At 38.9% G+C, this 19127-nt stretch overlaps 1 protein-coding gene across 1 annotated transcript in view; it reads right to left on the minus strand.

Moving 5' to 3' along the window:
- Nucleotides 1-19127, minus strand: part of DNAH5 (dynein axonemal heavy chain 5) — a 321438-nt gene that overhangs the window by 85548 nt on the left and 216763 nt on the right. The window contains exons 48-55 of the mRNA XM_045393550.3: nt 18025-18147; nt 17599-17812; nt 16082-16305; nt 12839-13037; nt 10275-10447; nt 4865-4995; nt 1066-1219; nt 299-566 (exon numbers count right to left, since the gene is read on the minus strand). Coding sequence (XP_045249485.2) covers nt 299-566; nt 1066-1219; nt 4865-4995; nt 10275-10447; nt 12839-13037; nt 16082-16305; nt 17599-17812; nt 18025-18147 — 1486 coding nt within the window. The remainder of the gene's footprint in view (nt 1-298; nt 567-1065; nt 1220-4864; nt 4996-10274; nt 10448-12838; nt 13038-16081; nt 16306-17598; nt 17813-18024; nt 18148-19127) is intronic.

A 19127-nucleotide genomic window follows, 5' to 3' on the forward strand; every position in this document is an offset into this window, starting at 1 on the left:
ATCCTGGAGCCAGCCTGGAGATCCAACTGAGGCAGAGACTTCAAGCATCCCTGAAAAAACTAGAATCCTTGAACACTAACCCAATGGGATACAAACTGAATATCTCATTCTCTAAAAACCACACTCTGAGAAAAATTAGCTACCAAACAAGAAAGAGCATCATCTTATAATAGAAATTCTCAAATATTGGACAGAATGAGTTACTCAACTCAGCAGAGAGAGAGCAAACAGCAGAGAATGTAAATAAATAAGTAAACACTATAAACCAGAAGCCTGGCATACACATTTCCATACTAACCAGCAACTAAAGCATCTTTGGGCCATCGGCTGAACCAGTCAGTTGTGCATCCTGAAATTAAGGCAGGGAACTTCAAAGCTCTGTTTCGAAACTTCTCCCCCACTGGCGAGAAGCAGAGTACAATATGAAGGTTCTGTCGGACCCGACTCATGAAGTAGTCGTGCAGGTTCTCATTGGTAGGAGGGCACTTGGGGAATTCTTTTTTCATGACTGACACCAGGTTGCTATTAATTTCATCAGTTTCATCTCGCGCAAATAGATTAGAGACCTTAAAAAGAAGTACAAGCATGCAAATTCAGTACACACACAGGAAAATAGATCAAAATGTAGAGCTTAATACATAGAATGTCTTTTCTCCGTTTGTGTTCTCGAACTCACCTAACGAAAATTAACTGAAAGTTTTCAAGGTGAAATACACCACGTTTTAAAATAAACAAATGATTCTACTATTAACTGCAAAGTTGTAGCTCTGGGAGGGAGTAAACGGACATGCCAAAAATCTAATTAGCTTTCTTTCTAACTTTGCCCTTCTGTTTTTTTCATTTGTTACTTGGAACATTCACTGATGTTTTAAATGCCTAGCTCCAAATTTTGATGTAGAGTTTTATTCTTCAAAAACCCAATAGAAAAACCCATCCTTCATACTGATGACTTAATACCCATTCCCAATAGCACTTTTCATGCCATTAACGGAAGAAAATATGTAGAGCTCTAAGTTGGAGGAAATCTGAAGGGATAAAACACATAAAGAATGAATGAATTCCTACCTCACCTGATGATAAAACATTGTTCATATATTCCAAAAATGATTCATCTTTAATCTCATTGTCTGTGAAAATAAAAGTGATTCCTTTGCCTTGCTGACCAGCCGTTCTATACAAAACCTTCAGATCTTCCATCAGATTTGATGTGTTGTAGGATCTAAAGAAATATTTTCATTTTGTCATTAGCCAAAATGTTTTCATGAGAGGGAAAGAACCTTGTAACAATGCATTATGCCATTTAGCCACCAAAAAAAAAAAAAAATGCTGATTTTGTTCCATCATATAGGTATGTGTTCTATATGAATGTTACTGATTAATTTTTAAAACTCCACATTTCATAAAACATTATAATTAATGTTTTTGCACAAAAAAAAACTATACTGAAAAGTCAACCTGGAACAAAAATAAAATTTTTACCACAACCAAATGTCATTACATTTCAAAACGTATCATTTTGAAAATTTTTTGACAATGATAATAGAAAAGTCAAATTCAATTACTGATATTTGATTGGCAATGGGTATTTGAGATGACAATTCACTAATTAAACTAAATAAATGCAAGCTTTGGTTATACAGGGTGGGTGAGATGCCATGCTATAAACAATGCCTTCCTCATCCCCCAACACCATTATCATCATTGCATGTTTGTATTATACATAAATGAGCTTGTTTTCTGAGCAATCAGTAGACTGTACTAGAATACCTGGAAATGTTATGAAATATCCCACTCTGAAGGTTCTCTAATTACCCAAAGTGATCTTTAGGTGGAAATAAACCTACAGTCAAGAAATATTAGAGAGTTCCCACTGTGGAGTGCTACATTATGCCAAAAGTATAAATAAAATTATCCCAATTCTGGAGACTCAGACTTACTAAATTATTATTCCTACTTTAGTCACTAAATAAACTCAGAATTCAGAGTGCAAGAGCAAACAGCCATCTGATTTTTTTAAAACTAGTGAATACTTAACTCTATCTTTTTCTAACTTCTGTAACCTATACCCTAGAATTGGAAATATCACAACCATGCATCAATACTTCTAGAAGACACCTAGAGAAGTGAGATTAGAAAACAAATACTTCTAGAAGACACCTAGAGAAGTGAGACACCTAGAGAAGTGACATCAGAAAACAAATACTTCTAGAAGACACCTAGAGAAGTGACATCCGAGAACTCAAAATACAAATACTTCTAGAAGTCACCTAGAGAAGTGACATCCGAGAATTCAAAATACAAATACTTCTAGAAGTCACCTAGAGAAGTGACATCTGAGAACTCAAAATACAAATACTTCTAGAAGGCACTTAGAGAAGTGAGATTCAAGAGATCAGAAAACAATTCAAAGACACAGCCTCCAAAAAAGAAAGGAAGAAAGGAAGAAAGGAAGAAAGGAAGGAAGGAAGGAAGGAAGAAAGAAAGGAAGAAAGGAAGAAAGGAAGAAAGGAAGGAAGGAAGGAAGGAAGGAAGGAAGGAAGGAAGGAAGGAAGGAAGGAAGGAAGGAAGGAAGAAAGAAAGAAAGAAAGAAAGAAAGAAAGAAAGAAAGAAAGAAAGAAAGAAAGAAAGAAAGAAAGAGAAAGAAAGAAAGAAAGAGAGAGAAAGGAAAAGGAAAACATCTCACCCAGCTTCTTGTGATATGGGGAAAATTTTCAACCCAGTCTCTTGGATCTCAAGGGCCCACTGCCTCAAATAACATGACCTAAGACACCTAACAAATAGTCGTGCTTCCCAAGTGAGAGGCTCTCGCATCTCAGCCTTAGCCACATGGCTGTACAAAGCCTTTAGAAGTTTGATAACATCTTGAAAGCTATGAAAAGGAAAGAAAGACCCTGGCCCTTCGTCTCATCAGTAATGGATCATTCCTGGTGTGACATGTAGAGGAACTAGTCTGCCACAGTGAGAGTTGTGGTTGAATACGCTGGCTGCGCCGTTGTGGTGCAGTAAAAGTCACACCAGACTAGAAACTGGAAGTCTTACAATCAATTCCCAGATAGATCCAAGATGATGGGCAAGCCATAGCCTCTCTGAGCTTCAGCTGCAAGACGGGCTGCTGCTATCTGTCCTACTAACTCACGAGGTTTTTTTGAAGATCAAATTAGCTCATGCATATAAAAGTGCTTTGAAAACTACAAGGTTTTATACGAATGTTAGGAACAAAAATTTGATTCCCATCCCTTTCCTGTACAAGTTGTCTTTCATGTAGCTTGGTTCCTAACCAAAAACTAGAAGAATCATATGCAATGTAACTAGAATTATTTCTCTCTGTCCCAGTACTTGAATTAAACAGTAATCTTTGGATTTATTCTCCAAGAAGAACCCTATAGGTCAGACAAAACAAAAAGTGTAACAATAGCTTAAATATTTGAATCTCCAAACCCAATGCTTAGTAACTTTCAGCCTTCATCCTAGCAGGTATCTATGGGCCTCCCTCAATGAGACAGGTCAGCAACATGTTCTGCTCATCAGTGCCCGACTTCTTGCTCCTACACCTAGAAATTAATGTCAAATGATTTTCAGCCCAGCCTAACTTCCCAAACTGGCCTCCTGGTTCTAACCTTATCTTGGTTAATCCTGAAAAATCTGTTTCACCTCTCCGAATCACCTCTGTTTATCTCTTCATGTTCACTTTTCATGTGCTAATTATGTTTTCTCCCTGCACTACACCCACATCTGTGGTCAACTCCTCTGGGTTTCCCTGTCTTGATAAGTAGCAGCACCATCTAGGTAGTTTCCCAAGCCAGAAACCAGGATGTACCAAGCCCTGAAGCTCCAACTTCCTGATGATCTCTTCCATCTCCACTCTCTATTCTCCATTCTCACTGCTGCTACTCATGACACCATCATGGCTTGCCCAGACCCCTGAAACAGCCTTATAACTATTCCAATTTAGTTCCATCTGTCTATTTTCTGTATATAAAATGTACTTGACATGTCCTCCCTAGGGGCAACTCATCAATGGTTTCCTATTGCTCTGGGAGGAAGTCTGACTTTTTATCTTCACTTTAAAAGGCCTCCATTTCTCTTCCATTCCCACTTGCCACCCTACACTGTACACTCTGCAGTATTTAACTTCTTCCAGGGCTGACTTCACCTGTGCTGATTCTTCTGCCTGGAACACACTTTACTGTTCTTCTGCTCTCAGTCTTCCCATATCGAGGTTTCACTTTAATCACTTTCTCCAGGAAGTCTTTTCTAATCATCCCCTAGACTAGGTTGGGAGTTCTTCCCTCAAGCTTCAATAGGATTTGGTCTGCATGTATTTCCTTATCATGGATGGTGCCTATGAATCACACCTTATTGGGTGAGTTGGTTGCTTAGTTGTCTGTCCCCTTGAGTTGCTACAAAGTCCCTGACGATACAGCTATACTCACCTTGCTCACCTAGCCAGGGCTTAACACATAGGCAGCGTTCAATAACCATTTTGAAACATTTGAATGAGTAAACCAATATTCATCTATTTTTCCACCGTACTAACATTCTTGAAATCTGAATTAACACTCAAAAGGGACAATTTTCTTCTGAAATTCACCAAAAGAAGTGCACGTAAGACACTGTCATATATAACATAAAAGCAGGGAGGCGGCTACTAAGTGAGAATTCGAAATATTTCGAAAGCAAGTTATGAATATGAAATGTTTATGGTCTCTGACAAAGGTTGACAGAGGAAGATGATAAGTCAACATTCAAGAAGGAAAACGACTGTGACTCTTTTATGTAAGGGAAATGCATTTGAACTTCAGGTGGCCTCTGAGCACCTTTTATCAAAATCCGTGTTAGGTTAGTTAAAGTAAAAGCTTGTCACCTCGTCAGAGTGATCTGGAAGGAAATGTAGCCGGCAATGAATGAAGCCAACCTCGTCAGGCTCTGCTTTCCTGATCCGCCCACTCCAACCAGGAGGGCATTTCCCCGAGGAGTACGAATGATACGAGAGATCTGTAATACAGAACAAAAAAAGCATGTATCTTTCAACATGTAAATGTTCTACTTTTCCTATTTATTCACTATATGAATGAGGTATAATTATTATTTTGGAAGATATAGGTGTCTCAAGATCAGACTGGAGATATACTGGTTGAAGGAATGAGGGCACTTCTGAAATAGAACAGTGTTGGGCTGCATCAGATGGGGTGGGAACCATGGGGTGTGCCTTTAGAAACCAGGAGGACACCAGGGCAGAAAAGTCAGCACACAGCCCAGACTGTGCTTGCTCTGGCTTTTAAAGGAGATATCTATCTAAAGGGGACTTTGAGGATTCCTGTTAGTTGGTTCGACCTAATAGGGTATGATAGGAAGGAGAACAGAAATGTCAAAACAATGTCTACCCTTGGCATGCAGGGCATGTGGTTGATTAGAATATCCTCCACATTTGAAAAGCGTTCAAATTTAAATTGAAGGGAAGAAAACCCCCCAAAATAAGGTGATATGCTTTGGCTGTGTCCCAACCCAAATCTCATCTAGAATTGTACTCCCATAATTCCCATGTGTTGTGGTGGGAATTATCTCCTGGTGAGAGATAACTGAGATAACTGAATCATGGGGGCGGCTTCCCCCATAGTGTTCCTATGGTAGTGACTAAGTCTTATGAGATCTGATGGTTTTCTCAAGGGTTTTTGCTTTTGCATCTCCCTCATTTTTCCTCTTGCCGCCGCCATGTAAGAAGTGTCTTTCACTTCCTTCTGTGATTCTGAGACCTCTCCAGCTATGTGGAACTATAAGTCCAATTAAACCTCTTTTTCTTCCCAGTCTTGGGTGTGTCTTTATCAGCAGCATGAAAATGAACTAATACATGTGGTATAGATATTGGGATTTTAAAAAGAAAGAAAATGAGCATAAACACCCTCCTATTACTTGGCAAAGAGGGTGATACCTAAGGTATCTACCAATAAGTGATTATAGATTGGCAGGGGGGACCACTTCACGCTGTTCAATAGCCCCAGACTATTCCACAGCCCCCTTGTGGCAGAAGTCCATGTTTATTTGGCTTCGTTTGTGTTGAATGGACTAATGACACCATCAGTCTTCCAAACCTACCCAGGACAGACGGAGTATAGAATTCCCCTTGATGTTCTTTATACCTTATGCGAGAACTGTTTCTCTTTCCCTCCTAAGTGCAGTTTGAGCCTAGGGGTATCACTGCGATGTCCACCTTTCTTAGAAGAATGATAGAGGGTGGGCAGGGACTGGAAGGGGTCACTTCTCCATGGCCAGGGAATCTTTCTGTAGTCACTGGGGCTCTGCATTCTGCCAAGGTTTTGTTAAACATCCTTTCTCAGAATTCCCTCACTAGCTGCAGTACATTCTACTCCTGTTGAAAATACGCCTGGTTTTGAATTACTTTCCCCAGTTTAGTGTGAACCTTGGGAAAAGGATAACATATTTTCCATCTCTATGTGGACCTGAGAACCTGCAGGACTGGCAAGTGCATATGCCCTGTTTTTCCAGCCTCCTGCTTGTCTCCTCTATGTGATTCTCGCCAAAGTCATTGTGAGTGGAGAGGGTCATATATGCCTCTTCAGATCTTCCCCTGACACAGCTTCAGGAGGGAAAGATGGGGCAAGTAAGGAGCTACTGGAAGCCACACTAGAACATTCTGTGCCTTTCCTTGCTTGCCACTTTTCAACCATCATCATTTCCTTTGTTTGATGTGGGTGGATATATCAAGATGTTGTTAATTAGGTATTAAGGAATCTTCATCCCAAAACCTTACTTGGAACTGGGCCAAGGTCTTATATTAAAATGTTCTATTCTCAGTTTCCAACACATGGTAAACCCGCAAAACATACCTGACAAAGGAACAGATACATGAACAGAGAAGGCTTGCAAAGCAGACTCAAAACCTCATAATCTAGTTAAATCCAGCGAGACCCTCAAATACGGCTATTTTGTCCTGTTATACGCAGATTGTGTGATGGAGATATGCGTTTTCAATTTCATCAGCGAGTATTCAGAAATGAATAATGTCCACCCTGCCCCTCAGGAGCTCACACTGGAACAGGGGACAGAGGCTGGGGTCATGAGCCACGGTGAGCACTGGCACAGAGACAGGAGTGATGGGCAACCAGAGGAAAGAATGCCGGGAAACATCCCCGCCTGGGTGAGGTAAGTCTTAGGTGCAGAGCTGGACTTTGACCTGGATGACTAGAAGTGTATCACACAAAGAAGGTGGTGTGCCACGCACGGGCTGAGCTACCTTTTCAGAAGGAGTGAGACACACAAAATCTCAGAATTAGCAAAAGGCCTGCAGTGTCCCCTGAGGTGAGAACTTCAGTATGGGATATGGAAATATCAGGAAATAAGGCAGCAAAGGATTGTTTAGGACTTATCTGGGGGACTTGATTAAATTCCAAACAATGTATCCAGATTCCCTGTGTGGTTCTCAGCGGTGGTCCATCCTGTCAAGACTGAGGTCACTAAGACGGGAACCCACCCGACTAGAGTCTAATCTTCTGATAGGGAGGCAAACACACAGACAGATAAACTTTCCACAAGGTAGTATGGGTGGGGAATGCATGTTGGGGAGGCGCTCCAGGATCATGATATGTTTACCCACCAGCAGCCTGTTGTTCTGGATCACACACCAGGCAGAGCATGACTCAGGAGGCTGGCTGGTAAGCAGGAACTAGATCATGCAAAACCATGTACACCATGGTTTGAACTTTCACCAAAGAGACAAAAGAGGCATCACACAGATACGCTGTATTGAAAGAAAATTGAGTTTCTAACTAAGAAAGGAACTAAGAAATAGGCTTGGTCTCATATCATATCCTGTTTTGCTGCAGTTTTTCCCTGCAATTCTGACTCTTGGCTTCTATCGTGCCGTGTAACTAGGCCACGTATTTCAAGGCTCACAGCAGCATGACACAGAGTGTGGATGCGCTGTGCACAAAAGATGAGAGAAGACAGGGCCAGCCGGGAAGTGGAGAGGAATGCAACATTTTAGCTCAAAAACTCTAGTCACGGATTCTTCGGCCAATTCCAGAGCAGACAGACAAGAGGCAGAGAGTGAGAGAAAACACCAGCGAGGCCGCAGCACCGAGGCCTTCACACCTCCAACATCACACCCAAAGTGTTTCGAGAAAGCCTCCTCACTCTTCATCTGGGCTGCGAATCATGGAGAAAACAGCAGTTCCAGTGAACTTGCTCAAGCACGACACTTAACATAAATAACTGCATCTTCAGCTTGAGCTATGAAATCCCAGGTCAATCGGATTTTGTCTCTAGCAGGCAGACAATTTGTCATGAAATTGCCTTTGGTGATACTCACTTAGAAAATACATTTTCCCTTTTCTTTTTCTTCCTTTTAATTATTAAAAATGACATAATGTTTATTCTTCCTGAAACAACACTTAATCGACTATAAATTAAGAGCTCATTTCAAAATGTTATTTATAGTTGGCTGTGGAAGAATATTTGAGCTCATAATTCAGTACAGATGTCTCAGATTCTACGAATCCACAGAGTTGCCAAGCCAAGTGCCCTCGTGCTGGGGAGACCCAACTCCCGAACAACCTCTCTGTCTTCCTTCCCTCTCTCTGACTTACTCCAGCCTTGCAGAAATGCTTTTCTCACTTTCTTGCAGGGAAGAGGAGCAGACAGGCAATCCCTATATTCAGCAGAATAGTTGACTAGATAACCTCTAAAACCCCCTCCATTTGTAGATTCAGTAATTTCTAGAGGTGACAATTTGTAATTATGCAGTGGTTCCTCATGGTTGAACCTAAGATCATGGAAGACAAGGTCAAATCATTTTCTTTCTAACTAAAAGGATGTAGTCTGGAAAAGTAGTTGATATCAACAAAGTGAGAATATCAACAATGGATTTTAAATGGCATTATCTTGCACTGTAGATAAATTAAGTCACATACGTTTTCAAACAAAATAATACATTTTACTTCCAACCTTTCAGGATCAACTGTTCTAAAAATGGATACGGTAATGACTCATATCAGCAGTCACTAACCTTTTTGGCACCAGGGACCAGGATCGTGGAAGACAATTTTTTCATGGATGGGAGGGGGGTGGGTGATGGTTTGGGAATGATTAAAGCGCATTATATTTATTGTGCAGTTGATTTCTATTATTATTACATTGTAATTTATTATGAAATAATTATACAGCTCACCATAACGTAAAATCAGTGGGTGTCCTGAGCTTGTTTTCCTACAACTAGATGGTCCCATCTGAGGGTGATGGGAAACAGTGACAGACCATCAGGCATTCCGTTCTCATAAGGAGCGCGCAACCTAGACCCCTCATATGAGCAGTTCACAATAGGGTTCGTGCTCCTATGAAAATCTAATGCCGCTGGAGGCAGAGCTCAGCTTCACTTGCTTACCTGCTGCTCACCTCCTGCTGTGCAGCCCTGTTCCCTACAGCCCACAGACAGGTACTGGTCTGTGGCCCAGGGGTTGGGAACCCCTTCTCATATGACAAACTAGAATAGAAATTATATTTTCCTGGTGGATTTCATTCTAACAGAATTTTCATCTCAAAGTCAACCGTTTATACACTATTTTTAAATTATTGTTTCTAATCATGGTAAAATACACATAATCTAAAATTTACCACTGTAACCATTTTTAAGTATATTGTTCAATATCATTAAGTACATTTACGTTGGTGTGCAACTATCAGCACCACTGATCTCCACAACGCTTTTCATCTTGCAAAACTGAAGCTCTGTACCCATTTAACACTAACTCCCCAATCCCCTCTCCACCCAACCCTGGAATTCTCCATTCTACTTTTTGTCTCCGATTTTGGCTACACTGGGGATTTAGATGAGTAGAATTATACAATATTTGCCCTTTTGAGTCTGGCTTACTTCACATAACATAATGTCCTCAAGGCTTATGTACTATTTTTTATAGGATATTCTTTGCATGATACAAAAAGATGCAGACTTTGTCTGTGTTCTGAACTCAGATGTCAACCATATTCAGCCTCCGTGGTGAAACCATGGAGCTGGAAGCTATATAGAAACACTGAATAAAATTATCACATCACACATTTAAAGTACACAGGCTCTTATTTCAAGCCTATAAGGTGCGACATGTTGCATTCAGCTTAGAAATTAAATTGGAATATAGCATGGAGTCTAATTTTAAACTGAAGATTCTCCTAGGAAATGAAAATAAAAGAGGGAGAGGACTCTGGCGTGAAACCAAATGTCTGTCACTACCACAAGGCACTACTCGGAGTGGCTACCGTACCTTGACTAAGTGAACCATGGCATCAGCAAAGAACACCATGTCCATGCCGGCGCCACGGATACTCTCATTATACAGCTGCAGGAACATATTCAGACGCTCTTTTAGGCGACTAAAAGATTCAATGGGCTCATACATTTTAGGCATTTCAGCATCAGCCTCTTCAGATGTTTCACCTTCGGTGGGAAAGAAGAATCAGTTAAGTTTCTTCAAATACCTGCATTTTGCCTTCAACCTAAATTAATGCAATCAAAGCTCTACAGCCTAACACTGAATAACATTCATTTTAAGCAAAATGCCATAGTGTGCATTTTGCAAAAACAGAAGAAAGGAAACAACAGAAGGATTAGGATTTTTGTAATCATATGCAGTCTCTGTACTTTCCTATCTAGCAAGTCAATTTCAAATAATGTTATCGTCATTGAATTGAATTTGAACCCACAACTGATTGTTGGCATTTCAAAGCTCCTCCCAGACATATTAGCTTAATGGTCAAGTGAAAGTCAAAACAGTAGGGACTGAATGTCAGAATCAGCAAGGGAAGTTAAGAATTACATAACTGTTTGATAAGAATAAAAAGAAAAAATTATTGTTTACTCAGGAAATCTTTATAATTCACGAATCTCAGGTCAGTGGTAAAAATAGAAGTGACTTATAATATGGGGTGGAGGATTGAGAGAAATAGAAAAACAATTTCCTAAATGAATAAACATATTAGATTATTTCACTAGGGCAATATGTATTAAAATCAATATACTTTTTTTAAAAATTAGAAATATATAACACACCAGCTTAACACTTTTACAGTATTAACTACAAAGCAGAGGCCGAGGTGGGCAGATCACTTGAGGTCAGGAGTTCAAGACCAGCCTGACCAACATGGTGAAACCCCATCTCTACTAAAATTACAAAAATTAGCTAGGCCTGGTGGTATGTGCCTGTAGTTCCAGCTACTCAGAAGGCTGAGGCAGGAGACTCGCCAGGAAGCCAAGGTTGCCATAAGACAAGCCTGTACTCTAGACCGGGCAACAGAGCAAGACTGTTTAAAAAAAAAAAAATCATAAAACCCAAGAAAAAGCTAAATGGGGCATCTGTAAATTCACAATCAATTAACATTAGTAGCAGGGGAAAAAAAGGGACACATTAGCTGAATATACCAATAACAACTTAGAATTTCACCGGATACGAGAAGAATGAGTGGATCTTTCAAATCTTACGGCGTAAGATTTTCAATTGACTGTGTCCTAACATAATACTATATTAACCTTTTGATAACAAACAAGGAGATGGTTTAACACAATCATTAAGACTGACCTATCTGCAAAGCTCTCACTAGTCAAATTCCAATAGTCACAACTCTTATAAATGCCCATATCAAGCTTTGAGAAACAAAGTGTCTCAATGACACAAAAGATTATGCATTTGTCTCTAGACCCTCTCCCAGGCCCCCAAAATGCAGCAGTTGTATTTTGGTCCTTGAAAAACCATAATCTGGTTATTTATCCTTCTGAATTACAGGGAATAAATTACATAAATTTTAATTATCTTGTAAGATGCCCTTACTCTTACAGGATTTTTGTACGTGTTTGACCTGATTGAAATAAAATGTGTCAGCTTCTTTCTGTAGAAGGATCATTCCAATTGCATCGCCAGAAATAAACATTCTTTTGCAATTGTCACTCAGAAACTTTTGACAGATCACACTTATGGTTATCAAATCTAGAGAGGCACTGCCTAGTCGTTTCCAATCATTTTCAAGATAGCATATTTTTAAACATGCTTTTAAAAATCTGCAAATTAACTTAAAATCCATCCTCAGTATTAGAAGAGGTTATTAAATGAAAGAAAAATATTTTTAATTAAGCCTAGTTACTTCTGAGGGGGAAAAAAGTGGAGCACTGCCTCTTTTCATAAGAAAAGTCATATATCTCAATTTCCCCTGGAACCATAACCACAAAAGCTTGCCCCACATCAGCCATCTCATTCCAATTACATTTAATGACCCTCTCATACATTTGGAAGTTTTCCTTTTTATTTTCAACATTCAGGATGACCTGAATAATAATAATTATAATTATATTTGCGGCCTTTCATTTAGCAGTGACTACGGGCCATAGACTGCCCAAGCCATTCTACAGATAACATTTCATGGACTCCCCATGGTGCATGTGATGCATATAGTAACACTTTTACTTTTATAAATGAGGAGAATGAGGTTCAAGAGAGTGCCAAGATGCCCAGCTAATTAATGTGTGGTGGATTCCTTCCTCAAACTCACCTCTATCTGCCAGACTGCAAGTCCTGTGCACTCTCTCCTACCCTATCCTGCCTCTCCACTCTACTTTAATATCCAAGCATGATATGCATAAAATAGTTCATCTTTAAACTCCATGATCATGCATTTATTCACTCATCCTAGTTTTATTGAGCATCTACTATGTCTCAGGCTTGTATCAGTAAAGTTTACTAGAAAGAAACTCAACATCCATAAACTGAATCTTCTGTCTTCAGATTTCCCTTTAGGGAACACCTTTTGGGGAATTCCAAATTCCACTTCAATAGTTTACCTGCAGCTTCAGGCGCATCTCTCAAGAAATCCACAAAATATGTGTCAATTCCACAATCCACCAACAGTTTTTTCTCTTCACCAAACTCCTCCTCTACCAAACTTACTAAAGCCTTATCAAACCAGGTCACATCACTGGACACTGTGAAACGGTCCGCTATAACACGTTTACATTCATGCTTCCAGAGCTTTAACAGGTCCTGTTGAAAGTATAATTAAAATGTGTTAGTAATTCCTATTATGCCGTAACTGGGAATTCAAGTTGACAGTACTGTAGAGTATTATTCTTCCTGATTGAAGATGCAACATTTTAAAAAGTTAGGGTTCAAATATGCTCAACTTCACTTCAAATGGGTATCATTTAAGTATATTAAATAGAAAGTAGTCTGTTCATTTGCAGTCTCTGAATTAAGAAGAAAAAATCCTCCAACAATAATATTGAAAATTGCTCTGACCAATCAACAAACTAACATTCTATGTAAGAGTCTTCAGTTTGTGAAAAATTAGTCTTTTAATAAGACATCTACATTCATGTGGCCAGAGTACAACATAAGATATAAAACATGAACAACTCTCATGTATACAACTGAAAAATTGCAAAGGTGTATTCACTTAACACAAAGTGAATAAAATTTGTGGCAAAAACTGGATTATCTGAACAAAAGAAAGCCAGCACCTAATCCAGATAATCCAAGGCCCAAAGTTAACTGCAAGTTGAGGAAAGTAATTGCTCAATACTCCTGTTTATATAGCAAGAACAACAAATGTATGTGTAAGCTCATTATTTTATATGAAAGACTGGTGGAAATTTCTTAGCTTCGTAACATTTTTCAGGTTACAGATTTTTAGGCCATTGCATTACTAGTGATAGAATGCTATCTGGTTGCCTGAATATAAAAGGAGTTCAGTGAAGTATATTCAATGATTCAGTTAAGGCAAAAGTTTATTATAACATCAATTGCTGGAATTGTTTATGCTGATTTAAAATAAGCATCAAAAACAGATACTTCAATAGTAATCTTTGAGAACTGACTTCAACAATTCCATTAACTTGTAAATAACTTTGAGGGAAAAAAATCAAGTTAAAATATTCACGCTGCTAAACAGACTCTCACTTCTCTGCAGGAAGGAAAGTGAGTTTTCCCCAAAATATCATTAACAGATGCTTCTCAAAAGAAGACATACATGTGGCCAACAAACATATGAAAAGAAGCTCAACATCACTGATCATTAGAGAAATGCAAATCAAAACCGCTATGAGATAAAATCTCAAACCAGTCAGAAAAGCTATTATTAAAAAGCCAAAAAATAACAGATGCTGGCAAGGTTGCAGAGAAAAGAGAACACATATATGCTATCGATGGGAGTGTAAATTAGTTCAAGCATTGTGGAATGCACTATGGTGATTCCTCAAAGAGCTAAAAGCAGAACTACCATTTGACCTAGAAATCCTAGGGTATATACCCAGAGGAATATAAACCATTCTACTATAGACACATGGACGTGAATGTTCACTGCAGCACTATTCACAATAGCAAAGACACAGAATCAACGTAATTGCTCATCAATGGCAGATTGGATAAAGAAAATGTGTTACCTACACACCATGGAATACTACACAGCCATAAAAAAGAATGAGATCATGTCTTTCATGGAAACATGGATGGAGCTGGAGGCCATTATCCTTAGCAAACTAACGCAGGAACAGAAAACCAAATACCACATGATACGTCCCTACCCAAATCTCATCTTGAATTGTAATCCCCATAATCCCCACATGTCAAGGGAGAGACCAGGTGGAGGTAATTTAATCACAGAGGAGGTTTCCCCCATGGTGTTCTCCTGATACTGAGTGAGTTCTCACGAGATCTGAGGGTTTTATAAGAGGCTCTTCCCCTTTTGCTCTGCACTTCTCCTTCATGCCATCTTGTGAAGAAGGTGCCTTGCTTCCTCTTCATTTTCCACCATGATTGTAAGTTTCCTGAGGCCTCCCCAGACATGCTGAACTGTGAGTCGATTAAACCTCTTTTCTTTACAAATTACCCAGTCACCAGCAGTTTCTATGGCAGTATGAAAACGGACTAATACACCACATGTTCTCACTTATAAGTGGGAGCTAAAAATGAGAACTCATGAACACAAAGACGGAAATGACAGACACTGAGGTCTGCTTGAGGGTGGAAGGTGAGAGGAGGGAGAGGAGCAAATAGATAACTTTTGGGTACTGGGCTTAATACGTGGGCGATGAAATAATCTGTACAACAAGCCACCATGACACATGTTAACCTATGGAACAAACCTTCACATGTACCCCCAAAGCTAAAATAAAAGTTAAAAATAAATCAACAAATAATTTAAAAAAGAAAAAATAATCAGCAAGTTTGGTTACCTATATTGCAAGCATCTGGGACAACGGTGGGTTTTTTAAGTAATCAACACTTGTGCTTAATCAACAGTTTTGTTGATATTTTCAGCGTCTCTGTGTGTTTATATGGAGAAATCCCCTGAAACCCATTTGCTTAATTACTTCTTTAGCTCTAGAAAGGCTTAAAGAGAGGCCAACCCTGTCTTAGCCTGGGCACATAGGCTACGCTTTGGAACAAAAGCATACTGGATTTCTACATAGCGTTCTTAGTTTGAGGGAAATTCTTATAACACTGGGAAATGTCATATTCAAGTGTGTGTACAAATGATCACTTTTCTATTAAATGAACTTTGTAATCTGCTGCCTCTCTTCAATTTTACCAATGTATGTAATTCGTTTAGTGCATCCAGTTACATGGAAAAGAAAAATCATGGATGATTATCAACAAAATGGGTTTTTAAAATTTTGAATATTTATTATAAAGATAATTACTTTTTAAGTTAAAATGTCAAGCTTAAAATATGAAGACTATTATACAATAAAATCCACAGTGGTTGTTTCTATTATTTAGTATAAGAAACATATCTTCTTCTTAGACTAGAAGTGGGAAAATAAAATCAATTATTTCTTTTATTCTATTCGTTAAAAAGTAATTGTGTATATGATGCTCTGAAACACAAACCTAGTTGGAATTTATCATTGACATTTTCTGACAGAATTTACTTCTTTCATTATGTTAGTTAAAATGCAGTAAAGATACCCATGCTGAAACATTCCAAAATATGTTCAAAGTTCAAGTAAAAAATAAAGTAGTAAAAATATTTAGAATATATGATTAATAGCAATGTTATCTGTTTTTCTTTCCTCAGTGTCACCTACATTTGGTTCCTTGATGACCTCTGAAGCAGTGTTCAGCATTCCCTGCCAGATCCGAGAAAGATCTCGTAAGTTAAACACATAATGGAATTTTGCAGGGGTAGGAAGCATTTTCATCTTGGTCATCTGCCACAGTCGGCGCGTCAGGGGCACCAATTTTGTGACAGAATCTCTCACTTCTTCTGAGAAACCCCTCTGAGTACAGTAGTAGCCTACCCCAATCACACCTGAAAGTGGGGGAAATTACAGCATTTTGATTAGCCATTCAACGAAATTAAATGAAAATGAAAAACATTATAGCATAGAGTTTGCACACGTCATTAAACATTTTAATAGATAATCATATATAAAAGAAAAGTATGTTGATGTTCTCTTGCTTTTTCAAATACAGTATCCCAAAAAATAGATACAGGTTTAAGAAAATGAATATTCAAAACACTGAAAAATTGATTAAGAAATACTGCTGAAAACTCTGGCTGCACCACTTCAATATTACTAAATGGGTAACAAGGATAAATGTATGAAGTTACCTTATAATAAGAAAAGAAAAATATTTTTATAAGTCCTCTAAGGTTTCTACTTTCTGTCGTTGCCTTTCCATGCACTATAAACTACTTTCATTTACTTTATATGTAAAATTTTCCAGGCAATAAGGAATAATTAAAAATGATAACATTCTTTCTGTTCCATTTTACTTTTCCCAAGCTTAGATAATTCCAATGTCTGTTGGTTTCCAGACCTCGCTCCCTGCTGTGACTGGAGATTACTGCCACACTTGACTAGCCGGGGGCACCCAGATGACATTTTCGTTTGCCAGAAATTAATTAGGGTAATCCTGATGAGCTTTTTCTCAATAGCAGCTTCAGAAATTGTACACTAAATACTTAACATAAATGTGTTCAAACCTTTACATTCTTTCCTGCACAAATAAGTTATAAGTGCATTATCATTACTCGGGTAGGCAAACATGGTTACTTATTTGGCTAGTGATTGTTCAGCTAAATTATCTATGAAATACTCCATATTTAATCAATAACTTATTACAATCCAGTAAATTACTCTGAATTTCAGACTGTGTCTAATCTGCACTCCGGGTGCCATTATTTCTTTAGCCAAAATCATTCTGTGGGATAGTTAAAGTATCACCTACATAAACTTTTGACATGGAACATAGCAATCCAGACCTCAAAACTATGTACCCATGAGGAAACAATCTCATCTGCGGGGCAACAATTTCATTTCTATGTTCATGTAATGTTAAACTTCCTTGCCTAAGAAGTTAGAAAGAGTTAAAGAAAACCATAGATGGAAATGATCTACCGAGGCATCCAAATCAGGACACACCTAGAATCGATCCCTATAGGAAAGGAAACACGCTGCTGAGAGTGATGGAGGCTGCAGACCAAAGAGCCACCCAATGCGCTTTCTGTGTGGCTCTCGGGTGAAGATTTCCAGGAAGGAACACAAGCAGGTATTCTTCCTCACCCTTCCACCCCACGCCCTCTCGACCTTTACTTTACCAAAGATCTTGTCCATGGAAGCATCAGAGGGCAACGTGCAGTTAAATATAGAGAACTGCCTCTTGAGTCTTTGGGGTATGTCATTGCGTCCACCACCAGGATGGATCATGGCTGCCAAAAACTGGATGTCCACGATGTTGGTGAACTCCCCAGGCTTCTCTAGGTTATAGAATCCATTTTGTTCCATCAGCTGTCGCACTATCTCATTCGTAACCTAAGAAAGACAACTTTCAGAATTAAAGCATCATTCCTTTCCATCCCTGGAACCTAACTCCTTGAGCGTTTCCAAAGAATGAACTTTACTGGAATTCAGACATTATATCTTGAAAAAGTAAAAAAAAAAAAAAAAAAAATTTAATTTTTAAAAACTCTTCATAGAATAAATCAATACCAAATTAAACAAAATGCACAATGGAATGATGATACCTGGTCTCCCCACTCATTGATTACTGGCATATTCACATCATCAATAAAAACAGTCATCTTCTTTCCCGCAGGAGGGCCATACGTTGTACCCATTCGTTTATCCACATAGCTCTCTATTGTCCTCTGTGAAAAAAAGAAAATCAACTGAAACATCTGTGAAAATATCCCCTAAAACATTGTCAATTATTCTAAAAAACAACAAAAACTGGTAACCTTTGAACTGATATGAATTACTTAGAAAAAGCCAAATTTCCCCCCTTAATTCTAATAAATTCTAAAGTACCTAAAATATCTTGTATAACATTCACAAACTTTGAAAATCCAGTTGAATTTAGAAGGAAATGAAATTCTAACCAATGTGAATTTGAGTGGGATGAGATTCTTCTGTCCATTTCTAAAAATTTGCTTTTGTCTTATTAAGCTTCTGTTCGTGACACTATGTTCCCCATTATTCAAAGTCTTGCTAATAGTTTCCCTACAACCAGCAACAAAATTAAACAAGGGTACTGTGTGAGAAGCTTCTGAGGTCTGCACTCTGAGCTGCACAGCCCATCATGGTCTGAAGGCTGAAACTGGCTGCTGTCACCTGGCACAGCTCATACCCACTCTTTTGGGCAGAGGCAATTACACTGATTGAATTCTCATTCCCTGACACAGAGTGAAAAAAGCCCACTTACGTCTTCTCTCTCATTTTTACATTCTGAGCTTAGGTGGTGCAAGAGAAGACCATACTGCACTCTATAAAAAACCTTCCTTAAGGCTGGGCGCGGTGGCTCACGCCTGTAATCCCAGCACTTTGGGAGGCCGAGGTGGGCAGATCACGAGGTCAGGAGATCGAGACCATCCTGTCTAACATGGTGAAACCCTGTCTCTACCAAAAATACAAAAACAATTAGCCGGGCATGGTGGCAGGCGCCCATAGTCCCAGCTACTCCAGAGGGTAAGGCAGGAGAATGGTGTGAATCTGGGAGGCGGAGCTTGCAGTGAGCCAAGATCACGCCGCTGCCTTCAGCCTGGGTGACAGAGCGAGACTCTGTCTCAAAAAACAAAAACAAAATAAAACAAAAAAACCTTCCTTGCAGCACGTAAAAAGATATTAAAAC

This window comes from Macaca fascicularis, chromosome 6 (genome assembly GCF_037993035.2).
Source record: "Macaca fascicularis isolate 582-1 chromosome 6, T2T-MFA8v1.1".
Taxonomy (NCBI): domain Eukaryota; kingdom Metazoa; phylum Chordata; class Mammalia; order Primates; family Cercopithecidae; genus Macaca; species Macaca fascicularis.